General features: G+C 37.0%; 1 protein-coding gene across 1 annotated transcript; it reads left to right on the top strand.

Annotated features, from left to right (window-relative positions):
* Positions 1-698: 698 nt before the first annotated feature.
* On the top strand, positions 699-5,695 carry prdm8b (PR domain containing 8b). Its single transcript, XM_079814011.1, has 4 exons — positions 699-881; positions 2,819-3,043; positions 3,253-3,484; positions 3,840-5,695. Exons 1-4 carry the CDS (start codon positions 879-881, stop codon positions 5,084-5,086), a joined length of 1,707 nt encoding a protein of 568 aa, XP_079670137.1. The 5' UTR covers positions 699-878; the 3' UTR covers positions 5,087-5,695.
* The last annotated feature ends 8,603 nt before the right edge of the window (positions 5,696-14,298 follow it).

The following is a 14,298-nucleotide window of genomic DNA, read 5'->3' as shown; positions in this document are numbered from 1 at the left end:
GAAACTTGGATTTTATTTTAAAGTTACTGTAGTTGAAGCGTTTATCGTGTTGTGTATTGTTCAGTTAATGTTTACTGCTTTATTGTACCCTGATGGTGTTTGTGTGGGTAATAGCCTACTGGGCTCTGTCTTTGTTATTATTGGCCACAGTAGAAGTCATCATGTGACCTTCCTTTGTGTTATTATCAGCACATGTAACAGTCACAGAAAGATAGCCCACATGATATATTAACAGCACAGTTATACAGTTATGAACTGTAGGCTAAATTACAATCATCAAAATGCTATCCCGCGAAAATCAATGTATAACATCGCCACTGTATGTTTACAGGAAAGGTCTGCAACATCAACAACTCCAATTTTCTGACCATAAATTTAACAACATTTCACAATGTGCATTTAAAAAAAGCATAATAAGCATTGTCTATTGAATATTATTCCAACATTAAAATGCATTTTACAAAAATATGCGAGTGTTATTTGTATGAAAATACAACTATAGCCTAAATGATAAAATATTCTGCATCTGTTTTAGTGACAACAGTGCACTTGACAACGTTTCAGCATAAGCATTCAGCATCTACTAACTGTCGGCGACCGAAGAGTTAAAGGGAGGAGACGAAGCGTGTCACGCCTCATTGGGCAGATTATGTGCAGCAAACAAAAAGTGTGTATGTGGGTGCCACTCAGTCAGTCTATCGGCCCCATCTGCACGCCTCTCTGCGCTCGAGAATCATAAGACGGTCGGCAACACTGTCACTTTCAACAGACGGGGAAATGTACTGACTGCACGGACTTCACTGGACACGCCGAATAGCCTATTTGAAGATATATTGACGGCAATTTCAAAACCTTGTGGATTATTTTACCCTAGAACCATGGTGAGTAATGACAATTTTGCAATAAAAATAAGCGGAGATAGCTACGTGGGGGCTATGCAGCGCCCGAACAGCATCCTCGCAGTCGCAACCGAACGCTTGCAGATGGTAGACGAAAGTCATTGAATCAGGGAAACTGGTTACACATCATGAAGTCATAAAGTTGGAATAACAACAAGACCGTAGATTAAAAGCGCAATAAATTTCAGCCTGAAACAGGAGGTCAATGGGTTCGTCTCCTCTATTTTAGAAATGCGCATATATTCGTGGGTCTATTATAGTATTTAGTTGAAATGCATATTCATTGGATCCTTTGTGTGATTCTCAGGAGTGAGAGTGCGACCTCACAGCTAGCCTACAAAAGGAGAGAATCGTGAAAGGAAGGGCAAAATTCAGACTAAGGCTTTTTATGGATGAAGGGAACTTTTAGCATTTGTGTCCTGATAATAGCTACAACCGAGAGCCGGACGTGCCCGTTTTAAATAGCATCTTCATTATAAATGCTTTGCAGAAATATAAATAGGCCTATATATATATATTTTCTATAACGTTTTCAGACTATTTTTGTACATGCACACCAGTGTCGCTTTATTTGCGCTATAAATGCGAAGTAAAATAAAAAGAAACCGGTTTGTTATAACAACACCTTTCATCTCTCAGCTGAAAATCTGTAAACGTAGTTTGTAAATTTAAAATGTTTTTAATAAACGTGTCTGAAAAATAGTTGCAATATTTAATACATTTTGTACTGTGCTCACAGTAGATCAGTTTTACCTTCAGCTTTACAACTGCAGTAACATTTCCCCTCACTCTTTTTCCATTCACCCAATTTTTTAAAAATCTTTTTAATCTAATCAAAAAGCTGAGGAATCATGGGAAATTAAATTATAATTACAACAAACTTTTTAAAAAAACACTAACAATATGGAAATGGAATATCTATAGGCTAATATGGAATATTTGATTAAAAAAAACCCTCTTGTGTTTAGCAAGTTACAAGAGTAAGCTCATGCGTAATGTACTGTCCTACGAGAGATTCACCTCTTTTATAAATGTGCATTAAGGGTTTAGAAAAGAAAAAATAATTAACTCTGCGTGCTGCCTTAATATAAGTCGCAAAAGGAAAGTGATGGATTATGGAAATAAGGAGACATACGTTTCTTCTTGTAGAAAGGAGCTAAAGGTTAGCAGACATGAAATCAGTGACTTTGACAGTGCTACTGAATCCATTCGATATGGTCCCCGATTGGAAATAGACCGACCGGTCTCATAAGGCCAGATTTTCCTCGTCAAAGCCATGTAAAATATTTTAGACAAGTGGAAGAAAAATCTGAAAATATGCATTGAGAGTTATTAATGTAGGCTAATACGGTCACAGGCATGCGTTTAAATTGAATTAATGCATTGTAAGAAATATTCATCTTCCCCCCTTTCTTGGAAACTTATAGCCTATTTTCTGTCTTCTTTTACAGAATTTATTTAAAACTCCTTTAATTCTACATGTTTAAATTCTATAAAATAGATTAAAGATTAAATAACATACAATATATTACATCATGTAAACAAAACATATTTAAGCTTTATTTCAGACACAGCCTACAGTTGCTAAATTTATATTTATTTATCAGTCGAATATTAGCTTTAAGAAAGAAAGAAAGAAAGAAAGAAAGAAAGAAAGAAAGAAAGAAAGAAAGAAAGAAAGAAAGAAAGAAAGAAAGAAAGAAAGAAAGAAAGAAAGAAAGAAGACGGGCATATACGTAGCTAAAGTTAGACTGCATGTTGGAAGGTTTTGTTTTTAAATGGTTTGTGCAGGAGATTCACTTGGCACTCCAAATCAGAAATGGGGGAAATTAAAACAATTGACACACCTTATATAGGCTAATACAAATAGCGACTGTTCTATTTATTCACATTAATTCACTGACATTTTTGTCTTACAGCAAATGATGGAGGAATCCAGTTCGCAGAGACTGGCCTGGGATGGCGACGCGAAAGCGATGCAGCAGTGTTTAACGGATATATTTACCAGCGTCTACACAACCTGTGACATTCCGGAAAATGCCATTTTTGGTCCATGTGTTCTGAGTCACACTTCCCTGTATGACAGCATCGCATTTATCGCTCTGAAGTCCACAGACAAACGAACGGCGCCTTACATCTTCAGGGTATAGACATTATTTAAATTACAATAAGTCGAGTGTTTAAAATGTCAGTTTATGTATGCCATATAGGCCTAATAATTGGCTAACTTTTGCTACTACAATATTTATTTCGCTTTTACAAAATTGTGGTAGGCTAGTGTTGCAATTAATTACTTATAGGCTATTTGAACATTGGTCCGATGTTCTAACCGCTTTACTGGTACCGCACACAGGTGGACACGTCCGCTGCCAACAGCTCCTCAGAAGGCCTGATGTGGCTCAGGCTGGTCCAGTCGGCGAGAGACAGAGATGAACAGAACCTAGAGGCCTATGTGAAGAACGGCCAACTATTATACAGGTCACTGAGGAGAATAGAGAAAGACGAAGAGCTGCTGGTGTGGTATGGCAAGGATCTCATTGAGCTGCTGCTCCTGAGATCAGGCGGAAATCAAGAGAAAAGTAAAGGTACACTTTGAAGATCAATATGTGCTATATTTTGGTCAAAAATAGAAGTTTGCAAAAATATAGTTTGCTGTGTTTGAATTATTAGTAGATTTATGAAAGTAAAAAAAAAAAAAAAAAAAAAGAGGCGTAGGCCTACATGTCAATCATTTATATTTATATTTATATATATATATATATATATATATATATATATATATATACACATACAAAAAAGTAAAATAAAATTTGACATTTCTTATGCGTTTATAAAATAATGCATTACAAAATTCATATCATTCTGTACCTGTTTGAGGACACTTTTTCTAAAATGTCTCTTTTCTTTTTCTCTTCTCCTCCCACCAATTATGTGTTGCAGGAACGTCACCCTTTTTGTGCCCAGACTGCAGCCAGCGTTTCCAGTTCGAATTTCCCTTTTTGGCTCATCTGAGATTCCGCTGCACTAAGAGACTACAAGGCATGGCCAGCCCAGAGGAAGAGGCCAAGGATGCCAGTGACCAGGCTAGTCTACCTCCTGCCAGGTCCAGTCCCAAACTGGGCCGATCTGATGGCTTCTCCAATCCACAGGATGGAAAGCCATCCACAGACTTCCATAATCTGGCCAGGGATTTGGAGAATAACAGAACCAGTCCGCCGAGCGACAAAGAGGCAGAAATCCTGAGTGAGAGCTCTGGAAAGCGCAAGTTCTCTGACATGGAGGACAGCAGGAACAGTGGATTATCTCAGCCTCCCAAGTCCAAAGAGGAGTTGGCCAACTCGGCTCAGCAGTACCGTGGAGCGTACGGTCTGGACGAGAGCAGGCGGGCTTTTTCTCCCTCTGAATCGACGGAAACCAAGAGGAGCGCCTTTACAGAGGTCAAGAAGTCACCTCAGGGCTTGAAGCACAACAGCAAAAACTCCAGCTCCAACTTAGAGAACAAGGAGGCTGGCCGGCCCAGCAGCAACCCAGCTGATAAGCACCTGAACATCAGACAGGTTCTCAGCGAGACTCAGCCCCCACAGTCACGAATGGAGACCTCGTCAATTGGCAGCGCTTTCACTTCGGTGCCCCAGCAGGGTGGTGGAGGCTCGGAGAGAAAGAGTGCCTTTAGCCAGCCGTCTCGCACCTTCTCGCAGATATCACCTCTTGTCATGGCACCCAAGCTTCTGCCGGCGGTAGACTGCCATCCCACGGTGGGCGACACTGTCTCTTCCAGTAGACTATACCAGGCGGACCACCTCGCCGCAAAGCTCCAAGGCTCCGAACTAGGCAGCAACTGCCCCGTGCCGGGTGGCATTGCAAAACAGAACCCTTTCCTGTACACCACAGCCTTCTGGCCCAAGACCTCAGGCCCCATCCAGCTGCAAATGCCCTCTGCTCTTACACTCCTGCCGCCTTCATTCACGTCCCTTTGTCTGCCTGCCCAGAACTGGTGTGCCAAATGCAATGCCTCCTTCCGCATGACCTCTGACCTGGTCTACCACATGCGCTCGCACCACAAAAAGGAGTATGCCATGGAACCTCTTATTAAAAGAAGGAGAGAAGAAAAGTTAAAGTGTCCAATCTGCAATGAGTCTTTCAGGGAGCGGCACCACCTTTCCCGGCACATGACCTCTCACAACTGAACTTTTGAGGATTTTTCTTTCTTTCTTTCCTCCTTTCTTTCTTTTTTCCTTGCATTTTTTAATCAAAATGGAATATGGTTAATCTGGAGGAGTAATGCCAACACGTTAGCTCTCATTTTCAAAAGACATTACTGTTTAAATGGTTTGATTTCTCCAAATGTCATGTTTTTGTGTATGACGATGCATTTTGACTTAAAAACCTAAAATCTATTTATTATATGAAGCACTTATTATTTGAAAAAAGGGACAATAATAATGTAAGTGTACTTTGAATTTTGTATATATTATATTTAATGTATAATGTATATATAAATGAATTAAGATGCAGATCATTTCATTGAGAGTTATTGTCTATATGCATAAGGATATTGAACATTGGGAACATGATGTTGAAGTGTATTTAAGAGTGCATGTAAATTATAGTTATTGGTATAAGATGCAGTCTATTCGAAACAGTGTAAATACTTGTTTTGTTTGAATACAAAGTGTAATATTTTGTGTCTGTGAGGAATAGATTCAGTGTTTCTTCCTTTTGCTGAAATTTACTATTTGATAGTTTATCTAATCATGTTGAATGCTTTGACAATAAAATAGCTTTATTTTCACCTGACTGTGTGGTTAATTCTGCCTGGCTATAAAATGACAGGAAAATTATTCGTTAAACATTACAAATACATAAAAGAGTAGGCTGACCCTCTAAAAAGAGGATGCTGTTTACAGTTGTGGGTAGTTTCCTTTCAAACAGCAGCCATAATTCATACAAACACGATAATATCGCGTACGCACGTGTCCAGTTTAGGCTTCTACTGTTTCAACACTCATAAAAGTGAGTTCGTTTGTTTTTCACAAAGAACTGAATTGAATTGAATTGAATTGAATTAGTGTTGTCGGACTCGACACTCATAATATCTGTGGGGAAGCACACGTAAGAAAACAAAATTATTTGTTAAATATATAAAAAATAAAGAGACACTATGAGTAGCCTACTACAACCAAACTTTGATTTTAGTTGATTATGATACTAAGAACAGCAACAACGTTGATGATAGGCTAATAGAGCTACTAATAAAATAAAACAAGTCACATTTCCTCTACGATACATTCTCCAAAGGAAAACCAAGCATTGAATTAAAATCTTAAATAGCGTGACACCTCCAAGAAACCCGATGTTCAGGTTATTTTAATTCTTAGACAATAAACTAGATAATGGTAAATAATACTCAAGCAAACTAACTAATTAATAAACAAGCAAATAAACTATAAACGGCTGCTATAGGCTACCTATTAAACATGCGCGCTCTTGTTTTCAAACGACTCGCGGTTTGTGACAGCGACAATATAGCATCAATTAAAAGTGTTAATTGTTTCGCTTAATTTACTGTTTGTGTTCATCATTCTGTAAAGTACACGATTCAGGAAATTAAAATGAGAGTATAATGCTAGGTCTACTACTTGATTCCATTATTAGCTGCAACAAATACACTGAAACAAGAGCCTTGAATGTAGCGCAAACTAAAGGATAACTGTTAATGTGCCTAATGTAAAAAAAGAAAAAAATACAAACACTCTCTGATGAAAATTACACAACCTCGAAATGTGAAATGTAGCTATTATATATCAAATGGGCCACAAGTATGACAATATAAAACAAATGCCCATTTATACCTGTTACAATTAACTTGATTTGCAATTATTATTTTTCCTTAATAACACATTAGACAGTTTTCTTACGTTTATATTTATAGCCTATGTCTTTTTAAAATATATATTAGCAGGCTATCAGAACTTGTATTTGTGGCGCTTGAAATCAACGAGCTAAGAGGGAGATACAAGCTGTTAAAATAGCTCAACAGTGACACCAAGCTCTTACAATGAAAAATTCAACCAATTCAGGATTTTAAAAAAAAAATGAATTGCGCATTGCAGAGACTTAGTCTGCCACCTAATGGTCGACAGAGGACTCAACGCTCTCATCTCCAAATCAATGCTATTTTAAAAATTATATATTAAAAACTAAATATAATATAATTAATATAATATAATAATAAAATACTATATCTACTTAGAAGGCCTTATACAGTATATAGAGGCCAAAAGTGATGTCCAGAGGGGATATTTGTTTTTAATTTGATCAAACCATCAAAATATGAGGAGAATATTTTACTTATTAGGGTAGAACAAAACACTTAACTTGGGGAAGGTATTTAACAGACAAGATTATTTAAAACTACAGCTACAGGTTTTATTTTACTACGCAAAAAAATAGAAAAAGCAAAAAGCTCACAGGAAAAAGCTTACATTGACTACAAATCAGTTATTAATATTTTGATGGTTCGCTCTTGTTTTTGCATGTTCATAATTTGGTCAAAAATAATGTTTCACTGCATTCTCTCTCAAATAAAAACCATTCTCACAAATAAAACATTTGACTCCAATGCAACTATGCCTACGAAATCTTTAATACATTTACTTAATAATATTTTAATAAAGATTTCAATTTTCCCAGGATGGGTATCACTTTTGGCCACTATATAAATTGGTCTTCAGAGTATGTAATGAGCAGGAAAAAAAAAAAAAAAAACATTATTATCCAAAAAATTATTATTATTATTATTATTATTATTATTATTATTATTATTAGCAGGCACTGAACTTTGATTCAGTGTGAATGCAATTTAATAGGAGGACCTAAAAAAACTTTCCCAATCATAAAACATGATCAAAGAATTAAGTCCAGAATATAAGGGTAATGGCCTGGGAGATGATAGTCACTTATACTTGGTGAAGATATTTATTGCCTGACCCATGTTTTGTGACTGGTGTCATCCGTACATTCATAATCTCCAGTTACATTTGTCACGGTATCACTCAGCACCTCTCGGTCAGGCTCAGTTTATACCCCTCTCACATGTGGCCAATGTGGTCACCCTTGGCTAACCTAGCTGGCCCGCTTCTCATACTTTACGTGTGATTGTGTCCTATGCTGAACTGCTCTTCCCTGCATCTGTCCCTTCCCTTCATCTTCCTGTTGTTCTGTAACATCTTGGCAAAGGGGCCCCTGCATCAAAATAGATCTGTGTGAAACACACCAATCTCAAACAGTATGTGCGAGTTATGTATTTATAGATTATTCACACTAACGATGCAGTGACATCCGAGATCATGACGAGAAAGCCAAATGCATGATTTATAACTGCTGATTTACTGTTTGCATTCCTCCAAAGAATAACAGATGGGCTAACCTGTGTAATTTTACCAAATAAATATATGTTTTATATAAAATGATCTTGCTGCAAAAAATATTAGTGTACAAAATAATCGGGCTAACAACAAGAACGCTACAACAATATTACAGAGTCACCATGACATAAAATGTTTTTTTTTAGTTTTTGTTTTATTGCAAAAAAATAGCAAGTAACTCATGAAATTAACCTTGAAAAGTATACTGAAGTGCATTTTCCAGTCCAATAATCTTTGTTTTATTTGCAAATTTGACAATTTTATTTGCTGTGAATGTTTATTAGAAATCCATGAACATCATTATCTTATTTTTTAAATAATTGGACAAAGTCCAGCCCTACATTTTTTCTTGTTCGAGAAGCTGTTTCACTAGGATATTCGCCACAATAGGGAAGAAAAGTTGATTGCATCATCTGTTTCATGCAGACTTTAATACTTAATGAGTCCATGGTTTGACACGAGTAGCGTGGAAGTTCTTGAATGATCTGACACTCTGCGTTGCCATAGAAGACGGCAAATATTAGGATATATCAGACCGCTGATGGCTATGATCAACTAAGAGTCAAATATTCCACAATGCGGTGTAATTAGCAAGATTAATATGTATTTGTTTGTTTGAACATCTAATTTGTCTTTGACAGTTTTTTTCGATGTTCAAAAGCCTGTTTATTCCATGGATTAGCTATGATTGTGTCATAGGCCTATACCGTTGGTTGAATCGATATGAACAAGCACTACACAACAGCCTGCATAAGTTATTTTAAAGCAGCACACATTCAATCTTCCTCCGTGCTGACATGGACAAATTTACACTTAGCGTTCACTTCAAAGATGAACAGATTCACTTTATAGACATGCACTTAGCATGATCTCTGTCCTCCTCAACTGTTTGTACCTGTCTTCTGTGCGTCTGCCTTGCGAATTCTATGCATTGCTGAGAGTAATAGACAGATCTGAGAGCAGGCGAGTATTTAAACTGCACCTGTCTCTCCTCTTCAAACTTCTGCCCTTCATGGGTCACATTAAATCTTCAAGTAAAGAGAAACAGATCAATCGATTTTAAGCGTCTCATGATCTTCTGCTGACTCTTCTTTCTAGCTTATATACCTCAAATATTTTGTTTTAGGGTATTTTAACCAACAATAATATAGTATCAAACATTATTTGATATTACTGGATGGTTCACTAAAAATTATTTTGGATGATTCACTCAAAAATGAAAATTTATATATAAAAAAAGTCCTTGGTAACACTTTACATTAAAGTTCTATTAACATTAGTTCATGCATTAACTAACATATGGCAAGAATTTCATTTGTTACAGTATTACATTTTGTTAATAAAGATTCAGCTGTCCTTTGTTAGTTCATGTTAGCTCAGTACCATTAAATATAAACAGATGCAATTTTTTATTATATATTAGTAAATGGTGTAATTAACATTAACAAAGATGTATAAATGCTTTGTTAGTTGTTACATTGTTACATAATGCTGCCTGATGTAGTTAACTAAAGTTAACAAATGTAACCTTATTGTAAAGTGTTTCCTGTGAATCACAAAAGATGATATTTTCTCTGTTTGTTTGTTTTTTTTCATTGTGACCACAATTTTACTTAAACAAAAAAAATCTTAAAAATATACTTTTTGTCTTACACAGAGGAAAGTAAGTCATACAGGTCAATGGCACGAGTAAAGAACAGATTATTATAACATGAGGGCGAGTAATTAATGACAGAATTGAAATTTTTGGGTGAACCCTTTTAACATAATTCTTATACATGATGTGAGAAGAAACCACTTAAAGGGTTAGTTCACCCAAAAATGAAAATGCTGTCATTAATTACTCACCCTCATGTCGTTCCAAACCCGTAAGATCTTCGTTCATCTTCGGAACACAAATGAAGATATTTTTAATGAAATCTGAGAGCTCTCTGACCCCTCCATAGACAGCTATTTAATTACCACTTTCAAGGTCCAGAAAGTTAGTGAAGACATCGATTAACCAGTCCATGTTACTACAGTGGTTCAACTTTAATTTAATCAAGCGACGAAAATACTTTTTGTGTGCAACCCCCCCACCCCCCCCCCCCAAAAAAAAATTATGACTTTATTCAACAATCTCTTCTCGTCTGTGCCAGTCTCCTACACTGTTGATGTAGTGAATACAGTGCAGCGCTTTCAAAATGCTACATCAGAACGCCGACTTACCATTGGCTGATGCTGTTCACATGAGCACTACGATGCATGTGATGCTGATGCAGGAGCTAGCCAATGGTGAGCCACCATTCTGCCGTAGAACTCGGAAGTGTTGCACTGTATTTACTAAGTCAATGCCACAGACGAGAAGAGATTGTTGAATAAATTAGTAACACTTTACAATAAGGTTCATTAGTTAAGATTAGTTAACTACAGTTCACATGAACTAATAATGAACTGCACTTATAAAGCATTTTATCTTTGTTAATTTCAACATTTACTAATACTTTATTAAAATCTTGTAAACAATAGTTAATGCACTGTGAACTAACATGAACAAACCATGAACAGCTGGGTTTATATTAACTAATGTAAACAAAGATTAACAAATACAGTAACAAATGTATTCCTCGTGGTTAGTTCATGTTAGTTAATACATTAACTAATGAAACCTTTTTGTAAAGTGTTACCAATAAATTCGCTATTTTGGGGGGGTTTTCTGCACACAAAAAGTATTCTCGTCGCTTCATTAAAATTAAGGTTGAACCAATGGACGATTTTAACAATGTTTTTACTACCTTTCTGGACCTTGAAAGTGTTAATTAAATTGCAGTCTAAGGAGGGGTCAGAGAGCTCTCAGATTTAATCAAAAATATCTTCATTTGTGTTCCGAACATGAACGAAGGTCTTACGGGTTTGGAAGAACATGATGGTGAGTAATTAATGACAGAGTTTTCATTTTTGGGTGAACAAACCGTTTAATGTGCTGAAAATGAGATTTCAGTTAATGGATTGCTCATGTAACTGTCTATTTGATGCTTATGAACCGCATTTTTTTAGAAATAGACTTATATTTTGCATGCATATGAAATCAAAGCAAACCTCTCTTGTTCACATTCCATAGTTACAGTTATACTGAGCACGCAGGTGTCAGTAGCTCAGCCCGCTAACAATGTCAAACACAGCTGTTGTTCACTCTGCTAAGGCTACGGGGTGAACCGCAATCGAACATAAATTATGCAACCGGACAAAAGATGTACCAGTCATTCATGCACTGTTAATACAGACACCAGCACCATCACGTTGTCGCTGTTGGGTCATGCCAGGCCATTAACTGGAACAAGCTGTATGTTTTCCTAAAGCAGTGTACAGGTCACACATTTTATCTTGACTACCACCAGGTTTGTTGTTGTTTCTTGCTCTGGAGCATTTGTCACAGTGCACAGGGTGCTGCTCTCAGAGAGAGGCCGCTTTAAGCGCAGAGGTAAAATATAGGCCCTTCGGAAAGCCACTGTAAAACTATACGGAACTAATCTTTCAACGCTGTGCAGACATTTCAAGTGTCCAGCTCTGATTACTGTGCCTTGAGCCAGAGCAGTCAGGTAGGCCTGAAGGTGGATTTATGCCACAGGAAGTGCACAGGAAACTCCCTGTTGATTGGTGAGAGGGAGGAAATGGTGACTGTTTGTTGGTTTTACTAGATAGGAATAAGGAATAAGGAGAGAGGGAAAAGAAGGGGGAGGATGGGAAGACTGCAAAAGATGCATTTCTCTAGTCAACAAGAGGGATATGGGACTACATCAGAGAGTCCAGCAATTTCCGTAGCCCCAACTATGACCTGAAGGAATGGAGGCTGGAGCAAAAGCCTGGCAGTCAAAGGAAGATGCAGAGAGTCCAGAGGGAAGCAGATGTGGATAATGTATTGAAAAAAGACTGTTGTTGAACATTTTAGGTTTTTCTGAGGCTACACAGTAGGTGGTCAAGAAGAGACAAGCTCAAAGATGAGATGGAGTGGGAGAGCGGGGCACAACCTAACGCTTTTTAACTATCTCAGTTTGTGTAAATCCACTTGGGGATCAGAGTATTTATTTTTTCCCACATGTCGAGTACAATTATGTGGTTTTGTTTCTTTAATACAGTGTATACTGTTTTCTTGATTTACCCTGAAAGAATGGAAGTGAAACATGACAACATGCCCCGTAGGTGGGGTACATTGTAACATGTGGTGGGGCACATTATAACATGACCAAATGACAGCTTAAAATGTTATCTGATCTAATCAAAAAAATATCCAAGACAAACTAACATATTTTGTCAATAAAATACAATTATTAACTTTTTAAAATAAAATAATGGCATTTTTTAATCATTAAAAATATACACATTTTTGAGTTTGACAACAAACACATCGCTAAATACAGCTATCCAGCATAGGTAAAAACATAATAATAATAATTAAACATTTCTGAACATTGACTCTCAGTCATTATTCACCCTTTTTTCATGGTTTCTCAAAAGAATTCATAAAAGTATAGAATATAGCAGCATATTTCTAATAGGGGCTCATTGTAACGCAGTGTGACAACGCCCCCCATCTGCACAACTTGGATTTAAACCCGACTTGTGTCTTCTGCTGTTAGATCAGCATTAAAGAACTGTTAAATAGCAGATATAAGATTAAAATATTAGATTTGTCTTATTTTAAATAAACACAAAAAACAGAGATGAAAAATAAACTTAAGTAAGAAATTTACTTTTGCTATGATTAAATAAATGTTCAGTAATATCTTCTAAAGATTTTAAAATTTTGGCGCAATTCTTTCTCTAAATAATGTTGATATGGCAACTAGTAAATACACTAAGTTTCGTCATCCTGGCATGTGTCTTAAACCATGCGTGTTACAACTAACCCCGCGTTAGGTTTTGCCCTGCGGTCCCCTATATGTCTTAGCTCACACCAGTTGTTACTAAAGCTAAAAAAAAACCCACCAATATCATGTGCTAAATTATACTGTTCTAAATTTCCGACCTCCAGAAAAAAGGATAAATTCCCTTACAAAAAAGTTAAACACTCACGGCCACTTTATTAGGAACAGTGGGGAGAACAAGTATTTGATACACTGCCGATTTTGCAGGTTTTCCTATTTACAAAGCATGTAGAGGTCTGTAATTTTTATCATAGGTACACTTCAACTGTGAGAAAAAAATTCCAGAAAATCACATTGTATGATTTTTAAATAATTAATTTGCATTTTATTACATGACAAAAGTATTTGATCACTATACCAACCAGTAAGAATTCCGGTTCTCACAGACCTGTTAGTTTTTCTTTAAAGGCTAACTTCAGTGATTTAGTATTAAGCTTTGTATCAGTAAAAACCCCGTACTATATTTGGATTATGGTACGTTCCCCCCTAATATCCTCCTGAGACGAGAGAATTATGCACTTTATTTCTGGAAAAATTCCTCCGATGACGCAAAATGACGATATTTGCGTCATCGGAGGAATTTTTCCAGAAATAAAATTTCTGGTTCCCTTTCGTTCAGTCACTACGACGTACGTTAGTGACTAACGAATGGGGGTTTCGCTTAGAAGCCAATCATCTCCGAGAATTCAACAGCGCCCAATGGCAGTGCCAATGCCATGGGCATGCGGAATTTGCATGCGTAACTCCGCCACACCTTGTGCGTATATAAGGAAGTACGCTGGCAACATCGCATTATGTTTCTGCTTTGGAGCCAAGAGTATCTCTTCACTCCTTCAAGCCTGATCTGAGTCTTCGACAAGCCTTCGAGACGAGCAGCTTTCCAGAGACGTTGGTGTTACGGCGCGTTCCAGTGATCATCATACTGCCTGCCTGCTGATCTGCGCAGTGGTCCGCTAGACAGCTGGTGTGTGGTCCCTGGGCGCTTCGGCGTTCTCTGCGAAGCTTCCTCTCACAAAAGAGCTTACACGTGACGCGTCCTTTTCAGGATGTCTCATCCGTGTACTTCTG

This window comes from Gobio gobio (genome assembly GCF_949357685.1).
Source record: "Gobio gobio genome assembly, chromosome: 4".
NCBI classification, from domain to species: domain Eukaryota; kingdom Metazoa; phylum Chordata; class Actinopteri; order Cypriniformes; family Gobionidae; genus Gobio; species Gobio gobio.
The sequence above is the reverse complement of the archived record's forward strand: the minus strand, read 5'-3'. Positions and strand labels throughout refer to the sequence as shown.